Source organism: Hylobates moloch, unplaced genomic scaffold (genome assembly GCF_009828535.3).
Source record: "Hylobates moloch isolate HMO894 unplaced genomic scaffold, HMol_V3 SCAFFOLD_2, whole genome shotgun sequence".
Taxonomy (NCBI): domain Eukaryota; kingdom Metazoa; phylum Chordata; class Mammalia; order Primates; family Hylobatidae; genus Hylobates; species Hylobates moloch.
The window spans coordinates 126,190,855-126,210,036 of NW_026652277.1; the positions used below are offsets into that span (position 1 = coordinate 126,190,855).

The 19,182-nt window shown below is 38.3% G+C and overlaps 1 protein-coding gene across 1 annotated transcript in view; it reads left to right on the top strand.

The window, feature by feature from the left end:
* Positions 1-19,182, top strand: part of LOC116470648 (AFG1-like ATPase) — a 99,348-nt gene that overhangs the window by 11,305 nt on the left and 68,861 nt on the right. The window contains exon 3 of the mRNA XM_032156071.2: positions 10,856-10,938. Coding sequence (XP_032011962.2) covers positions 10,856-10,938 — 83 coding nt within the window. The remainder of the gene's footprint in view (positions 1-10,855; positions 10,939-19,182) is intronic.

Here is a 19,182-nt window from a genome sequence, read left to right on the forward strand (position 1 = left end):
TTAGGTTTTAAACAAATAAACCAATCTGTTTATTGCAACATGCTATTTCTTAGGAAAGCAAGCAAGTTTGGGCCTTACTCAGTGAGCACAGGAGCAGAGGGCAACAGATGTAGGATTTTGCGAGGCAAGCTGACAGTACTGTGAAAACCTCCCAACAAGCCCTTGTGACTTTACCATTGCCTTGTGTATCCAAGCAAGAACCATAGTTGCCTGAGCATATCATGGGCTATGATGAAACACCAGAGCCAAAATGCCTGCACTTGAATCCTGGTTCTGTCACTTTTGGGCTGTTTGACAATAGATAAGTTACTTAGCCTCTCTGTGCTTTAGTTTCTTTATCCATTTGTAAAATAGAATAATAATAATTTCTACCTCATAGAGTGGTTGAAAGAATTAAATGAATACATTTAAGGATCTTAGAATAGTCCCTGGCCCATGGTAAGCCCTTATACCTGTGTTTGCTATTGCCATGGCATCTTAGTCCAGGCTGAGAAGTCTAAGATGAGGGCACCAGCAGATTTGGTATTGGATGAGGACTCCCTTTCTGATTCCAAGATGTTACCTTCTAGCTGTGTCCTCACATCATGGAAGGAAGGGACAAACAAGCTCCCTCAGCCCTTTTTTTATAAAGGCAGTAATCCCATTCATGAGGGATCTGCCCTCAGGACTTAATCACCTCCGAAAGGCCCTACCTCCTAATATCACTCTGGAGATTAGGTTTCAACATATGAATTCTGGGGGGACACAAATATTTAGACCATAGCAGATGATGCTGATGATAATGATGGACTCATTTATTTACACCTCAAATTCCTTACCAAGTTTATGCCAGGTCTTATTACGGGACCTATTAAAATGTGAGAGGAATTATCATGTGTATTTTGTGGAAGACAGTAATTGTCCAAGATTACTTTGTACTTTTCATTTTGGCATCTCTGAGAGAGAGAGGGGAAATCATCATCCTGTTAGACTCTCTTCTGCTTTGAAGGGTCTTTGAGTATATGGTGCTGTGTAGGATTAAGAGGCAGTCCCGCTGTCTTGGAGTTTCCTTTCCAAGACTGACGTCCTTGGTTTACATGATCAACTGAAAGCCATAGGAACAGTGGACTATGAGTTGAGCAGACATTTTAGATAAACATAGAAAATGTCCTATGTAACTGAAATTTACTGTAATATAACCCATTATAGTATAGAATTTAGTCTGGGGTAAATTTATTTCATACATGATTTTGGACTAAATACCTAAAGGAAATCATATAGAATCATATTGTATGGCCCCCAGAAGAGTAATTAGCATATTTACACTGTGCAGAGGTAATTAATTTGAGATGGGAGGGAGAGGTGGAGGAGCAAAAATGAATTATGTAAGTTGTGTAAGACTAAAGAAAAATGATCCTGTGGTCACTGTTGAATAAATCAGTGTGACATGGTGGGAGGACCATGGATTTGGTGGAGGCAAGATTGTCCTGGTCAAATCACAGCTCAGCCACCTACAAACTATGTGGCCTCTTTTTGGATGCACTGTGAATTGTGAATGTACTGTGATGTTTTCTTCTGGCTGTGGCTGCAGAAAGAGTCAGATTGTGACTCACCTCACAAGCAAGTGTATGGAGATGTGTTTTTAGCTTCTGTCCTGGCTTGCTTGCTTGCTTTTTTGAATCTTGCAATTATTCTTTCTTTTTTTACTCTTTTATAAAATGCCTTTCTGTATGCTTATTACTGGAGCAAGGTAGCATATTGGTGATTGTACTGGTTTATTAGGACTGCTAAAACAAAATTCAACAGACTGGATGACTTAAACCATGGAAATTCATTTTCTCACGGTTCTGGTGGTTAGAAGGACAAAGGCGTCAGCAGGTTTGGTCTCTCCTGAGGCCTCTCTCCGTGACTTGCAGGTGGCCACCTTCTTGCTGTGTTTTCACACGGCCTTTCTATGGGGTACACACATAACTGTATCCACATGTCCACATTTCCTCTTCTCATAAGGATACCAGTCAGACTTCATTTTAACTGAATTAAAGGCTCTGTCTCCAAATACAGTCACATTATGAGGTATTGAGAGTTAAGAGTTTCAACATGAATTTTGGGAAGATGCAGTTAAGTCCATAATATTACTTTTTTTTTAAGTTACCTCTCTGATCCTATGTTTCCTCAACTGTAAAATGGGGATTTAAAAAAGTATTGCCTTGCCCTGGGGATGGATATTATGAGGAAGATAAGAGATAAAGCCAAGTCAGTTGCCTAGCACATCTGAAGCACATAATAAGCACTTTATGATGCTTAAATATCCCCCTTCCTGCTTTTTGGAAGGAGAAAGAAATTCTGAAATTGCTTGATAAAAAGAAGGGATACAGACCTTACCTAATAAGTTAATCAGGTATGGGTATTTGAAGTGTGAGACAAGTAGGGTAGCTAGGGAAAGAGGAGTGGGGAGATATGGAAAAAGATGTTTTTGATTTACTTTGGTATATGAGATGATCAACAAAGCAAAGGAGGCTGATATAGCTTGAGGTAGACTCAGGCCGTGCGGTCTGCTCTAAAGTGAGGTAAGCCCAAGGAAGAACTCAGCCCTGAAGAGCCCTGAAGTGACAGAACTTCACAATAATGTTGAGAATTTAGAGCTTAAAGGGATCATAATCAATTCCTTTATTTTGTAGAGGAGAAAACTGACATCTGGAGAGGTTACATAAGAGGCTAAAACCACACAGCGTGACAATTGGCAGAGGACTTCTCAATTTATCAACTTGAAAAATTACGTCTATGATTGAGAGAAGAAAATGATAACTTGAACAAATATCTGATTACTACCAGACTGTCAGAGCAAAAGCTATATCTTATTCATCATTATATTTCTAGTAACCAGGGAAGTGCCCAACCTGTAGTATTCAATTATGTTTGTTAGGTTGATCCAAAATAAATATTAAATTTGGAGGGGACTTGTTAAACCATAAGTGCACATTTTTATGATTTAAAACAGTGTGGCATATTTTATTAAATATATGAAACACCTTTAGTATCATCCTGATCTTCCATGTAGATGGAAGAATCTCACAGACATAAAAGAGCCCTATCACGAAAGAATACATACTGTATGATTTCACTTATAAAAAGCTCCAGAAACAGGCAAAATTCTATGGTGCTAGAATCAGAATAGTAGTTACCTCTGGGGAGTAGAAGGTGATATTAGTGGGGCTTCAGAGATGCTGGTGATATTCTGTTTCATGACTGAGCTGGACACTTATAATTTGTATACTTTCCTGTATTAAGTTATACTTAAATTATAAAAACCTTAAAATATGGAGCAGCTTATGTATTGAATTTTCTTATATATCATTGTTTAAGCTTAGAAGTAGTAGTACATGATTACTTTAAATATGACTCAAACAGCTGTCTTAGAGTGTATAACTGCCTCAAAATAAAATAAGATACCCTCCACTCAGTCTCCCACCCTTAATTGTATTCTTAGCAAAAAAATTAGTACAGTATGCAATTAAGCTTTTCTGTATTTAAGTGTTTATTTTCTCTCATAGAACTTTTAAGATATCAAAAGAATTAAGCATAGAACTATGTATATAATCTGATAGATGTCTACCTCTGTAAGCTCCATATGTATAGGAAAAACTTAAATCATATAAGCTATAAACAAACTTTTTTCTGAGAAAGGGATATTCATTTCTGTTATGCTTTTAATATCATTTGAATGTTTTATAATAAGCATGGATCACTTTTTCAGTTCAAAAAAGATACATTTTTATTTTATTTTTTGAGACGGAGTCTCATTCTGTTGCCCAGGCTGGAGCAGTCTTGGTTCATTGCAACCTCCACCTCCCAGGTTCAAGCAATTCTCCTGCCTCAGCCTCCTGAGTAGCTGGGATTACAGGTGTATGCCACCACACCCAGCTACTTTTTGTATTTTTAGTAGAGATGAGGTTTCGCCATGTTGGGCAGGCTGGTCTCAAACTCCTGACCTCAGGTAATCTGCCTGCCTCAGCCTCCCAAAGTGCTGGGATTACAGGCGTGAGCCACTGCACCCGGCCTAAAAAGGATACGTTTCTTAAATAATCAAGTAAAATGATATATCTTAGTTATTTAAAATTTTATTTCCTGGAATAAGAAAAAGTCTCGACTGGGTGCAGTGGCTCACACCTGTAATCCCAGCAATTTGGGAGGCTGAGGCAGGCATTCAAGACCATCCTGGCCAACACGGTGAAACCCTATCTCTACTAAAAAATACAAAAATTAGCCGGGCATGGTGGCATGCACCTGTAATCCCAGCTACTTGGGAGGCTGAGGCAGGGAGAATTGCTTGAACCCAGGAGGCAGAGGTTGCAGTGAGCTGAGATCATGCCACTGCACTCCAGCCTGCACAACAGAGTGAGACTCCATCTCAAAAAAAAAAAAAAAAGAAAAAAGAAAAAGTCTCAACCATTTTTTCTTTTTATTGATTACTCATTAAAAATTTATAAAATAAATTAGTTGACTGTTATCAAGAAAAACACTGATAATTTTGATTCTTTAAATGCCTATTTAATATAGTCACTTAGATAAGGGATAGACGTTTGATTTATGTAGTTGGGATTTTTTCCTCATATTCCAAATTTCTATGATAAGTGAAATTGCTTTTATAATAAAAAATGCTAAGGTGGGCAAATCTGTGTTTATTATTTCAATCTTTGCTTAAGAGGTTAGTGTGTTATAGTTTTAAAAGATTTTCTCCACAATGTCTTTATTCTTTCTTCCAACTGGGATGGAGTAGAAGCTATATAAAGTTATTTTGTGCGATGGCTGTTTTTCTAATGGTATTATTCAGGATTGCTAAAAATACACACAATAGATTTTGAGGACAATATAAACTGCTTTAATACAGTTCTTTTAGTCATACATTTTTCTTTCCAAACTCAAAGGCCTTTGACATGAGTATGCTCAGAAGGCTGTGTTAACCTCCCTCCTTTTCCTCCCCAAATTTTCTAATTGCATTTTTTTAGATTGTGTAATTGTATTTGTCCTTTGTATATATAAATATGCAAACTATTTTAAAATAAATTTTGCTTGCTGGCTGATTAGTGTTATGTATTAGAATCGGATGGTGGTAAGAGGTCACAGGCCTTGTAAATATCACTGGAAATTAGGAAATTACTTAGAGATCATGCTCTTTTGACTAGATTCACTGTCAACTTCTCCCCCTCCTCCACCCTTCTGCAAAGAGCTTTGAAGAATCTAGTGTAAGTGAATGAAATCTGAAAAGTTGAGGTTTATTTAAAAAAAAAAAAAATATATATATATATATATATAGACTGAGTGTTAGTATTTTTCAGACAATTAAGTGCTAACATCTAAGGGCTTTGGTAGTAGTTCTTTTGCTGCTGATTAGGTATTCCTCAGTGGTGATTAGTGAATGTACAAATGCAATCATTTGGTAGGTCTTAATCACTCATATGATCGAGAAGTTAGTTACCCGGAAAGAGAAACTGAAGCTGTATAACTTTCATTAGCCTTATTTTTTAATAGCAAAAAATAAGAAAACTTTTTGACTAAATTAGGAATACTGAGTCATAAAAGATAAATTGTAGTTTAAAAGAAATAGAGAACCTGGCAAATATATTTATATGACTATATTGTGACACTGTATTTTATGTCTGTAGTAAAGATAGCTTATGAAAAATTGACCATTGCTTACCATAGTAGGGCAGGTTTTTCTCAGGGAGATTGAGTAAGATATGTTCCCTACATAAGGACATTTTTCCTTCTTTTTTTTTTTTTTTTACTGGGTGACTGAGCTCTCACAATTATAGCAGGAACAAGGGAAAGAAAGTATTTTTTCACATTTATGACATCAAGAAAAACACAGAACATCTTGAGGCAAGGGGAGAGATATATATTCATATATCTCTCTTCTTCTCAAGAAGTAATGTAGTATATATATAAAACACAGGACATCTTGAGGCAAGGAGAGAGTGGAATGCATGTATTTGGGCAATGCTGTATTCTCCTCTGGTGGGACTGGTTATAGGGCCCAGGTCCTGAAGGAGAGGCCTGGGGAGTTGGGTTTGGACAACTTGGAATGATGAGCTAGGGATATCTGTATGGAGACGCCAACAGGTTGCTCATGCCAGCATTGCAGGGAGCCATGACTTTTGCTAGTTTTTCAGAGCTGTTCTTCAAATGTTAGTTCAAAAGCCTAGGTTTGTAGGCCTCCCTAGAGGACCAGCTTCTTGGGTGTTATTTTATGCTAATCAAATTCAGAATTGCTGATATATAATCAAAATGCTATACCTACACTAGCCACAACCCAGTCTTCTGGGTCTTCACTCAGGGTAACCAACCATCCCAGATTGTCTAGGATTGTCCTAGTGTTAGCACTGAAAGTTCTATATCCAAAAACCACCCATAGTCTTGGGGAAACCCCTCATTTCCAGGGGATTGTTGGTCACCTATTTTACTCTCCTGAGCCCCTTAGCAGCTGCAGCATGGGAGGAGGGGAAATGCAATCTATTCCCTGGATGCAGATGATAAACAGCCCTCAGCCCTTGCGTAACAGTACAACCCAGGATGCACTTTCAGGGAGCAAGAACATTGCTACTTCTCAAGTGTGCCCAGATATTGCTGTTCTGATTATCTCTTGCTGCATAATAAATTACTGTAAAATGACTGTAAAAGAGGCTTAAAAAACATTACTTTATTCTCTCCTGGTTTCTGTGGGTCAGGGATTTGGTAAAGGCTCAGCTGGCAATTCTGGCTCCCTCAGTAAGATAGTGGCTACAGCTAGAACAGCTGGGGACTGTCAACACCTCTGTCTTCGTGTCATCTCAGTGCCTCTCCAGGGCCTCCTCTCTCTGTATGGGGTAGTTTAAGCTTTCTCACAGCATAGTAGCCTCCAGGCAATTAAATGCCCAGTTGGCACTTCAGAGTTCCGGAGCAAGCATTCCAACCGATAAGAAGCTGCCTCAAGTGTCACCTAGGATATTATTGCATAGACCATCTCCATCATAGTCACAACATTCAAGGAGTGGGACATAGACTTCACTTCTTGATAACTGGAATATCAACATCACCTTGTAAGAAGAACATGTTGGGATGGAGAGATTATTTTGCAATGTACAAGTCTTAAAACCCACCACAATTACGTTGGTTCCAAAGGTTTGAAAAATGCAGTTTTTGGGCATGGTAGCTCATGCCTGTAATCCCAGTACTTTGGGAGGCTGAGGGGAGCAGATCACTTGAGGCCAAGAGTTTGAGACCAGCTTGGCCAACAGGGAGAAACCCCATCTCCACTAAAAATACAAAAATTACCCGGGCATGGTGACACATGCCTGTAGTCCCAGCTACTTGGGAGGCTGAGGCACGAAAATTGTTTGAACCTAAGAGGAGAAGGTTGCAGTGAGCCAAGATCATGCCACTGCCCTCCACCCTGGGCAACAGAGTAAGATTCTGTCTAAAAAAAAAATAATAATAAATAAATAAATTGCATTTTTTTCATTAATGAAAGTAGTGATGTTAAAATATATTTTTCCCATGAATTGTCATTAAGACAATTTTCATTTTGAATGCAAACAAAATGTGTCAGGCTATAATTGTTTCTTGACTTGTCCTGAAATCCCTTGGTCGCCATTCTTCTTCTGAAGTGAATATCTCCCCTGTCTGTCTGTCTGTCTATCTATCTATCTATCTATCTATCTATCTATCTATCTATCTATCTATCTATCTATCTATCTATCTATCTATCTATCTATCTATCTATCTATCTATCTATCTATATCTGCATAGGCATACCTTAGAGATATCGAGGGTTTGGTTCTAGGCTACTGCAATACAACAGTATTGCAATAAAATGAGTTGCAGGAAGCTTTTGTTTTCCCAGTGCATATAAAGGTTATATTTATACAATACTATAGTCTATTAAGTGTGCAGTAGTATTATGTCTAAAAAAATACCTTAATTTAAAAAATACTTTATTGCTAAAAATGCCAATAATCATCTGAACCTTCAGTGAGTGGTCATCTTTTTGCTGGTCTTGCCTCAATGTTGATGGCTGCTGACTAATCAGGATGGTGACTGCTAAAGGTTGGGGTGGCTGTGGCAGTTTCTTAAGATAATGTTGAAGGTTGCTATATAGATTGACTCTTCCTTTCACAAAAGATATTTGTGGCAGATATAGCCTTACAAAATGTACTTCTTAAATAATAAAACTTATAAGTTGAAATTACTTCTTGATTCATGGGCTGCAGAATGGATGCTATGTTAGCAGGCAGGGAAACAACATTTATCTCCTTGTGCACTGCCATCAGAGCTCTTTGATGACCAAGTGGATTGTCATGAGCAGTCATCTTTTGAAAACAATCTTTCTTCTAAGCAGTAGCTCTGAATAGTAGGCTTAAAATATTTAGTAAACCGTACTGTAAACAGATGTGCTGCCATCCAAGGGCTTTGTTATTTCATTTATAAAGCACAGGCAGAGTAGATGTAGCATAATTGTTAAGGGCCCTGGGATTTTCAGATTGGTAAATGAACATTTGCTTCAACATCAAGTCACCAGTTGCATTAGCCTCTAACAAGAGAGTCAGCCTGTCCTTTGAAGCTTTGAAGCCAGGCATTGACTTCTCCTCTCTAACTATGAAAGTCCTAGTTGGTATCTTCTTCCAGTAGAAGGCTGTTTCACCTCCAAAGAAAATCTGTTGTTTAGTGTAGTCACCTTCATCAATGATCTTAACCAAGTCTTCTGGATAACTTGTTGCACCTTCTGCATCAGCACTTGCTGCTTTACCTTGTACTTTGATGTTTTAGAGATGGCTTATTTATTGAAACCTCATGAACCAACCTCTGCTAGCTTCCAGCTTTTCTTCTGTAGCTTCCTCACCTCTCTCAACCATCATAGAATTGAAGGGGGTTAGGGCCTTTCTCTGGATTAGGCTTTGGCTTACGAGAATGCTGTGGCTGTTTTGATCTTCTATCCAGATCACTCAAACTTTTATCCATATCAATGATAAGGCTGTTTCGCTTTCTTATGGTTCATGTGTTCACTGGAGTATCATTTTTCATTTCCTTCAAGAACTTTTCCTTTGCAATCACAACTTAGCTAACTTTTTGGTGCAAGAGGCCTAGGTTTTTTTCTGTTGTGGCTTTTGTCATACCTTCCTCAATGAGCTTAATCATTTCTAGCTTTTGATTGAGAGTGAGAGATGTGTGACTCTTCCTTTGACCTGAACACTTAGAGGTCATTGTAGGGCTATTAATCGACATAATTTCAATATTCTTGTGTTTCAGAGAATAGGGACACCTAAGGAGAGAGAGAGAGAGAGAGAGAGAGAAACAGCCAGTTGGTATGGCAGTCAGAATACAAACAGCATGTATAAATTAAGTTCACCCTCTTCTATGGGTGCAGTTTGTGGTGCCCTAAAACAATTACAATAATAGCATCAAAGATCACTGATCACATAATTAATATGTGATCACTGATCATATAATTAATGACAGATATAATTTTTAAAAGTTTGAAATATTGCAAGAATTACCAAAATGTGATACGGAGACACAAAGTGAGCACATGCTGTTGGAAAATTGAGGCCAGTAGACTTGCTTCATGCAGGGTTGCCACAAACCTTCACTTTGTAAAAAATGCAATATTTGAGAAGCACAATAAAAGGAAACACAATAAAATGAAGTATGCCTCTATCTATGTAGAGATACACACACACACACACACACACACACACACACACACACACACACACACCCCTACATATATATTCCTCTCATGGCCCCCAAAATCCAGCTGACCAAGAAGATAGGTGTTGCAAAAGTACATTTGCCCTCAAAGTTAGAATTTGGGATGTGTGTGTGTGTGTGTGTGTGTATGTGTGTGGTGTATGTGCTTGTGTGCACATATGCACCCTGGGGGAATGGAAAGAAAGGAGCACTTGGGAGAAGAGAAGGACATTAGTGGCACAGGGTGACTCGGGTTGAAAGGAAGCATCCACAGCAGGAAAGTGCACTGAAATGTTGGTGGCCAGAGAGGAAACTAAAAGGGAGACAAGGGCAGTGGCGGCCATTTAGAAGCGAAGGATGGGCATACCTACAACATCATTCTAGTTTGGTCATTTGGTTTAAAATGTGGACACTAATGTTCTGGCCCAACTCTCTCTCTCTCTCGTTTTTTTTTTTTTGTTTGTGAGACAAGGTCTTGCTCTGTTGCCCAGGCTGGAGTGCAGTGGCACAGTCATAGCTCATTGCAACCTCCACCTCCCAGGCTCAAGCAATCCTCGCACCTCAGCAGGCCAAGTAGCTGAGACCACAGGCGTGTGCCACCACGCCCAGCTAATTTTTGTATTTTTTGTAGAGATGGGTTTTGCTATGTTGCCCAGGCTGGTCTCAAACTCCTGGACAAACACAATCTGCCCATCTCAGCCTCTCAAAGTGCTGGAATTACAGGCGTGAGCCACCATGTCCAGTCCCAGCTGTCTTATGCTGCCTCTCCCCTCCTGTGGTGCTTAAGACCCATGAGTTTTTCTTTCTGGTAGCCTCTGGTTTCTCACTCCAGGGTATTAGAAATTGGGCTATTAAAAAAAAACCCAAATGAAGTTATTTGGGGAATTTGCTGACAGCACTTTTTGGGCAATGTTTCAGAAAACATGATGCAAATTTTAATTTTTTTAAACTGTTATTTCAGTGGCTTGATATATTTAATATTGCAACTTTAGTTTTATGAATCTTGCATGAGTTCTATTGTTTTCTTGTCATCTTATTATATTATTTTTTGAGCAAACATTTGAAAAATTTTTAAAATGTATAGTATAAGGGAAGGATTGTAATTCTGAGCCACTACTTGTTTAAAAAGACACTTTATTTGTTTGGATTGTAGGAATATTGTAATACAGTCCAGCTAGATTCTGGGATAGATTACCGGAAAAGGGAACTTCCTGCTGCAGGAAAACTCTACTACCTGTAAGTGTTTTTAATTTTTAAAGTTTAATATCTAATCGTTAATCAGAAAAAGAAGATAAAAATAAGCAGTGTAATTATTGGAACGTGAAAGGCTGGTTCTGAAGCCCATGATTTTTAAATTGCAAATGTTCTCATGTAAACTTCTTCAACCCGTGTCTTTACCATCCATATTTGCATCATTTATAATGTGTGATTGGACAAAATCCTAATTAGTTTTTTGGGGTCGAATGATGACAGATGGTTAGGATGTAATGAATATCCTTTTATAAGAGACTCTACTATTACGAGAATATCTTTAATGTGTGAAGTAATTAATTATTTGTGGATATCATCTGACAAGTGTGCCATTTCCATTCCCCCAAAAATTGTTGTTTTATTTGTCAATCTGTTTGTATTTATCATTGTTGATTGACTTCCATATATAACTGATATACAATATATATACACAAATACAACTGGATATATTTTTGTCTTTTAAAAGCTAAGATGCTCCTGAGTGGGAGCAATTTATAATAATAGATGTATTCAGCACGTGCAGCTAATACTGAAAAACAAATATAGTTTGTTTTAAAATGTCCTTTGTGAGAACCTGAAAAGGAAAAAGTGCTTTATAAAAGCAAACTTGTTTAGTATATGCCAACAGTGTTGGTCACATAGCAAATTCTCAGTAAATAGATCTGTCTAAGGACTAATTGTAATTTAACTAAAAGGCATGTTTCTGGTAATTTAAATTTTGATGACAACGTGCATTTGAGAGGTTGAGAAAAGTTCTTGTCTCTGCCACCTTGTAAGCAGAAGTACTTTACTGTTTTTGAAGCAGAAATTAGCTAGAAAAATCACATAATTAAAATTGCATACTTTACAGTGTACCAAGGGGACTATCTTAGTTTATTATTCAGATCCTGATGATTATTATAGGAGATTCTTCATTTATCCTCAAGTACTTTGTCTTTAAAGTACTTTATAATTTAAAAAAATTCATATAGCACATTTTTCTGCTTTAACTTGGACTTTTTCTTCCCACTTTCTTTTATGTTGGTGTTTACTGGATATTTTATTTTTCTGATATTCACAGCCTTTCCCTGATTTTTTGCCAACTGTGTCTTGATATTCCAGATATATGGTACCAATGCATTAATTAATTATTATTCTCTTTATTCTTTTTTTAAGGGAGGTAATTCTTGTTCTCTGTTTTTTTTCAAAAAGTGTATCCTCAAGTGGAAAAATAAAAATATTTTCCTGATGGGAAGTTCCTTAAATAAAGATGGTAGTCTGAGTCTAAATTATGAAATTTGTTTCATAGTGCCGACGAGGTTTTGGAAGTTACTGGAGATGAAAAGGCTACTTTTGCTTGGAGCATAGCCATTTTTTGTCTCTGACTTAACCTGTGTTACCCCTTCCTTTTCCTGATAAAAGTAATAACATTCTAACCCAGTGAAGTTCAGTTTTGATCTTTAAAAATATGCTAGAGGAAAACCAACACTAATAATGTCCAGAGTCCAGAAAAGCAGACCTACAAAGGACACCAGGAAACTCTGGACCAGCTTTCCTGAGAAGTATATAAATTCAAAGGCCAGGCACAATGGCTCATGCCTATAATCCAAGCACTTTGGGAGGCCGAGGTTGGGGGATCACTTGAGCCCAGGAGTTTAAAACCAGCCTGGGCAACACAGGGAGACCCTGTCTCTACAAAAAATTTAAAAAATAGAGGGTGTGGTGGCACCTGCCTGTAGTCCCAGCTACTTGGGAGGCTGAGATGGGAGGATCGCTTGAGCCTGGGAGGTGGAGGCTGCAGTGAGCTGTGATCACACCACTGTACTTCAGCCTGGGCGAAAGAGCAAGATGCTGTTTCAAAAAATATATATATATATACACTTATATAGATACATATAGATAGATAGATGTCTATTATCTATCATCTATCTATCTATCTATCTATCTATCTATCTATCTATCTATCTATCTATCATCTATCTATAAATTCATTTAATCCTCAAGGAAGATAAATTTGTTCGTGAATTTAACATCCAAAGGGCTTGACCATAGTCAAGAATAGAAAGCCTGGGGGTACCCCTCAGTCAGAGGAGAAGGCAGATATGTAAGTATCCCTGAGGAGAATTAGCAATTAAAATCATCTCAGAAGTGGGAAACTAATATGAGTTACTAAGACAGGATGCTAGAGATGTGTATTGTATTGTTTCACATGAGGACTTGGGTAGAACTTCTTTCATGAAGATTTTCTGAGGTTATGTTAACATTTGATTTAATTAGGTTTCTTTTTATATTGTTCTTGTAGAAAAACTTTTTTTTTATTATTATACTTTAACTTTTAGGGTACATGTGCACAACGTGCAGGTTTGTTACATATGTATACATGTGTCATGTTGGTGACCCATTAACTCGTCATTTAACATTAGGTATATCTCCTAATGCTATCCCCCCCACTCCACCCCACAACAGGCCCTGGTGTGTGATGTTCCCCTTCCTCTGTCCATGTGTTCTCATTGTTCAGTTCCCACCTATGAGTGAGAACATGCGGTGTTTGGTTTTTTGTCCTTGTGATAGTTTGCTGAGAATGATGGTTTCCAGCTTCATCCATGTCCCTATAAAGGACATGAACTCATCATTTTTTGTGGCTGCATAGTATTCCATGGTGTATATGTGCCACATTTTCTTAATCCAGTCTATCGTTGGACATTTGGGTTGGTTCCAAGTCTTTGTTATTGTGAATAGTGCCGCAATAAACATATGTGTGCATGTGTCTTTATAGCAGCATGATTTATAATCCTGTGGGTATATACCCAGTAATGGGATGGCTGGGTCAAATGGTATTTCTAGTTCTAGATCCCTGAGGAGTCGCCACACTGACTTCCACAATGGTTGAACTAGTTTACAGTCCCACCAACAGTGTAAAAGTGTTCCTATTTCTCCACATCCTCTCCAGCACCTGTTGTTTCCTAACTTTTTAATGATGGCCATTCTAACTGGTGTGAGATGGTATCTCATTGTGGTTTTGATTTGCATTTCTCTGATGGCCAGTGATGATGAGCATTTTTTCACGTGTCTGTTGGCTGCATAAATGTCTTCTTTTGAGAAGTGTCTGTTCATATACTTTGCCCACTTTTTGATGGGGTTGTTTGTTTTTTTCTTGTAAATTTGTTTGAGTTCATTGTAGATTCTGGGTATTAGCCCTTTGTCAGATGTGTAGATTGCAAAAATTTTCTCCCATTCTGTAGGTTGCCTGTTCACTCTGATGGTAGTTTCCTTTGCTGTGCAGAAGCTCTTTAGTTTAATGAGATCCCATTTGTCAATTTTGGCTTTTGTTGCCATTGCTTTTGGTGTTTTAGACATGAAGTCCTTGTCCACGCCTATAGCCTGAATGGTATTGCCTAGGTTTTCTTCTAGGGTTTTTATGGTTTTAGGTCTAACATTTAAGTCTTTAATCCATCTTGAATTAATTTTTGTGTAAGGTGTAAGGAAGGGATCCAGTTTCAGCTTTCTACATATGGCTAGCCAGTTTTCCCAGCACCATTTATTAAATAGGGAATCCTTTCCCCATTTCTTGTTTTTGTCAGGTTTGTCAAAGATCAGATAGTTGTAGATATGTGGCATTATTTCTGAGGGCTCTGTTCTGTTCCATTGGTTAAAAAAAAAAAAAAAGAAAAACTTATTAACTTTACCCTGTAACAGACTTTAATGTGCTATGCTATATATTGCCCTATTAAAGCATGTGTTTCTCTTTATTACCATCTGGCCAGACATCTGGCCCCAACTGCCTGAAAACAAACAAACAAACAAACAAACAAACAAAAACATAAAAAACCAAATTTTAGCTTCCTTCTAGGGGAACAACAAGCGCTATCTCAGAATTTCATATGAGTAGAATCCCACATAAGATCTTTAATGAAATAGAAGTATTAATATTCATCAACTCAGTATTTTATTAGTCTAATTTCCCAAAGCCAATTAAAAATATCCAAAATACAATCCAAATAATATCAAGAATTACCACAGATTTCTAAAACTACCCAAAAAGTTGGCATGGAGCAATTTCTGTAGTTCATAATATTGCCTGAGTCCCACAAGAACTAATTCACATAAGACATTGCATGTTTGTATGTAGTCTATATCACATTAAATTTAGGAATCCTAGAGTACCTTCGTAAGTAAGTTTCAGATGTTTTTGGCCCTGTAACAACCTCATATACAGCAAACTCAGAGAATTTAAATTTAGCAAGCTACAAAACAGAGACCTTGATTGCAAATATCCAAACTTCTGCGTAGATTAAAACACCCCATGCTTGTCCAGTTTTTTATTCTGTACTAAATGCATGATCACTCCAGAGATGAGCACAGTTTGTTTCTTTTCTTTTCTTTTTTTTTTCATTTTTTTTTTTTGTGGGGGACACGGAGTCTTGCTCTGTCACTGGAGGGCTGGAGTGCAGTGGCGTGATCTTGGCTCACTGCAACCTCTGCCTCCCAGATTCAAGCAATTCTCCTGCCTCAGCCTCCTGAGTAGCTGGAATTACAGGCACACGCCACCACACCTGGCTAATTTTTGTATTTTTAGTAGAAATGGAGTTTTGCCATGTTTGCCCAGCTGGTCTTGAACTCCTGACCTTAGGTGATCCACCCGCCTCGGCCTCTCCAAGTGCTGGGATTACAGGCGTGAGCCACCATGCCCGGCCAGTTTGTTTCTTTTCTAGTTGCTTGGTGAATAGCACTCAATAAGGTCCCCATGCTGAAGTCCAAACAGATCAGTCAAGCACTGGGCTTCTATTTGCATCTGGATGGAGGCTTGGACAGTAATCTATTTTGAATCATCTGGTACTGATCAAGGGTGACCCCATCTCATGCTTACAGAGAATTTAACTGCTTCAGATTAGCTCTCTGGGGGCTGGTAATACTAGAGATTATTACTTTATATATGTATATCTTTTTAAACAAGAAGCACCGTTGCTGAAGGATCCATGGTATGCTGCTCCAGGCCATTTTGCTGTCCCTATTGTGAAGCGTTACTGGTTTCCTGGGGAGAGGAATTCACATCACCTTGGACTCACCCTTGCTGTCTCTTTTTTATTCCAAGGCTGAGTCCTATAGGTTCTTTTCTCTACTAAGTCTGTTGAAGGGGGGATTCTGTTCAAGCACCATATCTTTCCATACTCACATACAAACACTCTGCCCTCCACACAGATGCCATAACCTCAAGAGAAGTTTTAAACTGAACCAAAAGGGGTGGGGGCAGGCATTGGTCCTGGGATTTTATTTTACCCCACTTACAAGCCTAAACTTAAAATAGGTTTGCCTTTTATTATTTCGTATGTGCTGGCAGAAGACAACAGAGACCTGGGTTAGAGACACAGGATCTTATTAGCCTTGGCACAGACAGCAGCATGAGCATTAGCATGTTGTGTCAGTTCCCTCTTTGCTCCTTAGTCCCATGGAGTGGAGGGGAGGGTGTTTTGCTGAGGGCCTAGATAATTCCTGCAACAGGCAGTGAATTGTGTTACAGTAAAAGAGCTCTGAGCTTGTGGAATCTGCCATTTTATAGCCAGACATAAGCAAGTCTGCTTTTTGTCTCGAGGGAGACATTGTCTCATCTTTCAAGGTTGCTCACTACACACACAACCTTGAGAAATGGTTAGGTCCTCGCATTCTTGGCATACTCAGCAAGATGTGAAGCAGAGACCCATGGAGGGGCTTGTCTCTCCCAACAGGGGGCATTTAGCAGACATTAGACCTTAAAGAACTGGGCTTCCTCCCTTTGTTTCAGTTGGCTTCTGTCCACTGAAGTCATCTACCACTTCAACAAAACTACATCTGAAGCATATTGTTCAGTTGCTTAAAACTTAAATTGTCTCAAGACCATTTCAATTTCATGTATATGGGGATTTTGGATCATCCTGAAAAATCTAATTTATGGCTTTTTAGATACAGCCCAAATATTCACATATTTATACTTGGCTAATATAATGTATTTACCCATCTTTTTAACAGATTTCAAAAAAAAAAGTTTTTTCTTAAATACTTTTACTAGTGGAAGTTTTATGTCTCAAGCACTCTTGGTTTTCCACTTGGGAAATATCTATTCCAAATAGAAAATAATTTTGGAGAATATAACTTTGAACACCATTTTTAAAAAGAATAACAATTAGCTGACAAAAAGACACACAGCTTCAAGGTTATAGCTCTGTTTCAGAAGAAAGGTCTGTGAAAACTAAGACTGAAGCTTGTATGTGTTAAAACATACTTCCCTATAATTAAAAACTTCATGTTTCTTGCCTGTGATATTACTTACAAACACTCCTCTGCTCTCAACTGTGAGAATCAGATTAATGAAACTTAAAAACATTTCTTAGCTTGATTGTTGCATCTTCCCATACCTAAACTTTGGCTGAGACCCAGCTTCTGCCTCTAAGGTTGCCACCTTCTGGTTTAGTGGAGTGTCTAGGACAGCTTGGTACCTTCTCTCCATCACCCATCATTACCATTACAATTCTGTCCCAGACATTGGAATCTGCAGTTTCAGTCTCAGTTTTTCTTACCAGTTAGACAGCTAGCCCAGTCATTTCCCATTTCAGTTCCCACGGAAGAACCTCTGAAACATTCACCAGTGCAAGCAACTTGCAAATGGTTAAGTCCGGCCCCCTTCCTTTTAGGCTGTCATTTGTTGTGCTAGACTGCCCAGAGTCCTGTAGCAGGCAATATGCACATCCCATTGAAATATTTATCTCATCCTCTACAACAAAATTTTTATGGTCTTATGCCAAATATGAGCCGGCTATACTCCTCCTCCAGTTCCTTAAATTCTCTCATGTGTCTTTTAGACTCCATTATATTCACATCATTTCTACTTCTCACACTAGTTTGCATGGTGTCACAATGGAATAGTGATGGTATCAATGGAAAAATACCACACAGTTTAAGACTATAAAATTTATTTAGCAGTCAGGGTTGCAGAAATGTATTCACATGGAGACACTTGCACAAAACAGAAGATAATAGAGCATATTCCCAGTTGAAGCTGTAAGTTTTTATGGCCTTTGAGGGCCCATTAGGTGACAAAGATAGCACCTGATCAAGATAAGGGTCCCATTAGATCACCTTTGTCATTCTTAGGTGAGTAGGTTTATACCCTCCTGGTAAGTCTTGATTGCTGTGGAGACTCTGACTGTATGCCTGCCTGCTTGCCGGGTACAATTACCAGGTGCAAACCCTAAGCCATGACTGAATGTTTATTGTCAGTGTAAATCAAAGGTCAGTTTCCCATCCTTCAGCAGCACCAGTCACTAGGCCTTCCTGAAGTCTGTTCTTTTATTATTATTATTATTGAGACAGAATCTCACTCTCTTGTGCAGACTGGAGTGCAGTAGTGCGATCTCAGCTCACTGTAACCTCCGCCTCCTAGGTTCGAACAATTCTCGTGCCTCAGCCTCCCAAGTAGCTGGGATTACAGGCGCATGCCACCACGCCCAGCTAATTTTTGTATTTTTAGTAAAGCTGGGGTTTCACCATGTTGGCCAGGCTGGTTTCAAGCAGTCCGCCTGCCTCAGCCTCCCAAAGTGCTGGGATTACAGGAATGAGCCACCGCGCCTGGCCCTGAAGTCTGTTCCTCAGAGAACAAGAGATAGAATTTCTGTCTCTGGCAATCAAAGAAACTGTCTGCTTTCTTGAGGTTCTGACTGTTGTCTGGCTAATTCCTCAGTCTGGGGAAGGGATGAAGATATTTGGGATATTTTTGATGTTTACAGATTATGTTTTACTTCTTCTTAGCGTCATGGCACAGAAGAACATTTAAGTTTTTCTATGTAAGAAATAATCAGAAATGAAAATATTTACAGATGATATAATACAGTGTCTAGGATTTGCTTCAAAATAATCCAGTGTAGGGGAATTGAGGGGAGGTATAGAGGAAACAAGATTGACCATGCCATGTATTGAGTGGGTGATTATTACACTGGGGTTTTAATAGTACTATTCTTGTCACATGTGTTTATGTGTAATATTTTTCATAATCAAAAGATTTTTAAAAAGATAGCCTTCTCTGTTTTTTTCTGATCATGCTTACTGCAGTTTTAAGTCTATTGATCTTCCCAACGAAACTGCTTTTGTTGTGTTGATTTTCTCTATTATTACTTTCTGTTTTCTATATCCTTAATTTCTGAACTTTCATTATTTCCTTTCTTCTGCTTAGTTTGGATTTAATTTGTTCTTCTTTTTCTAGTTTTTTAAGGTAGAAGGTTA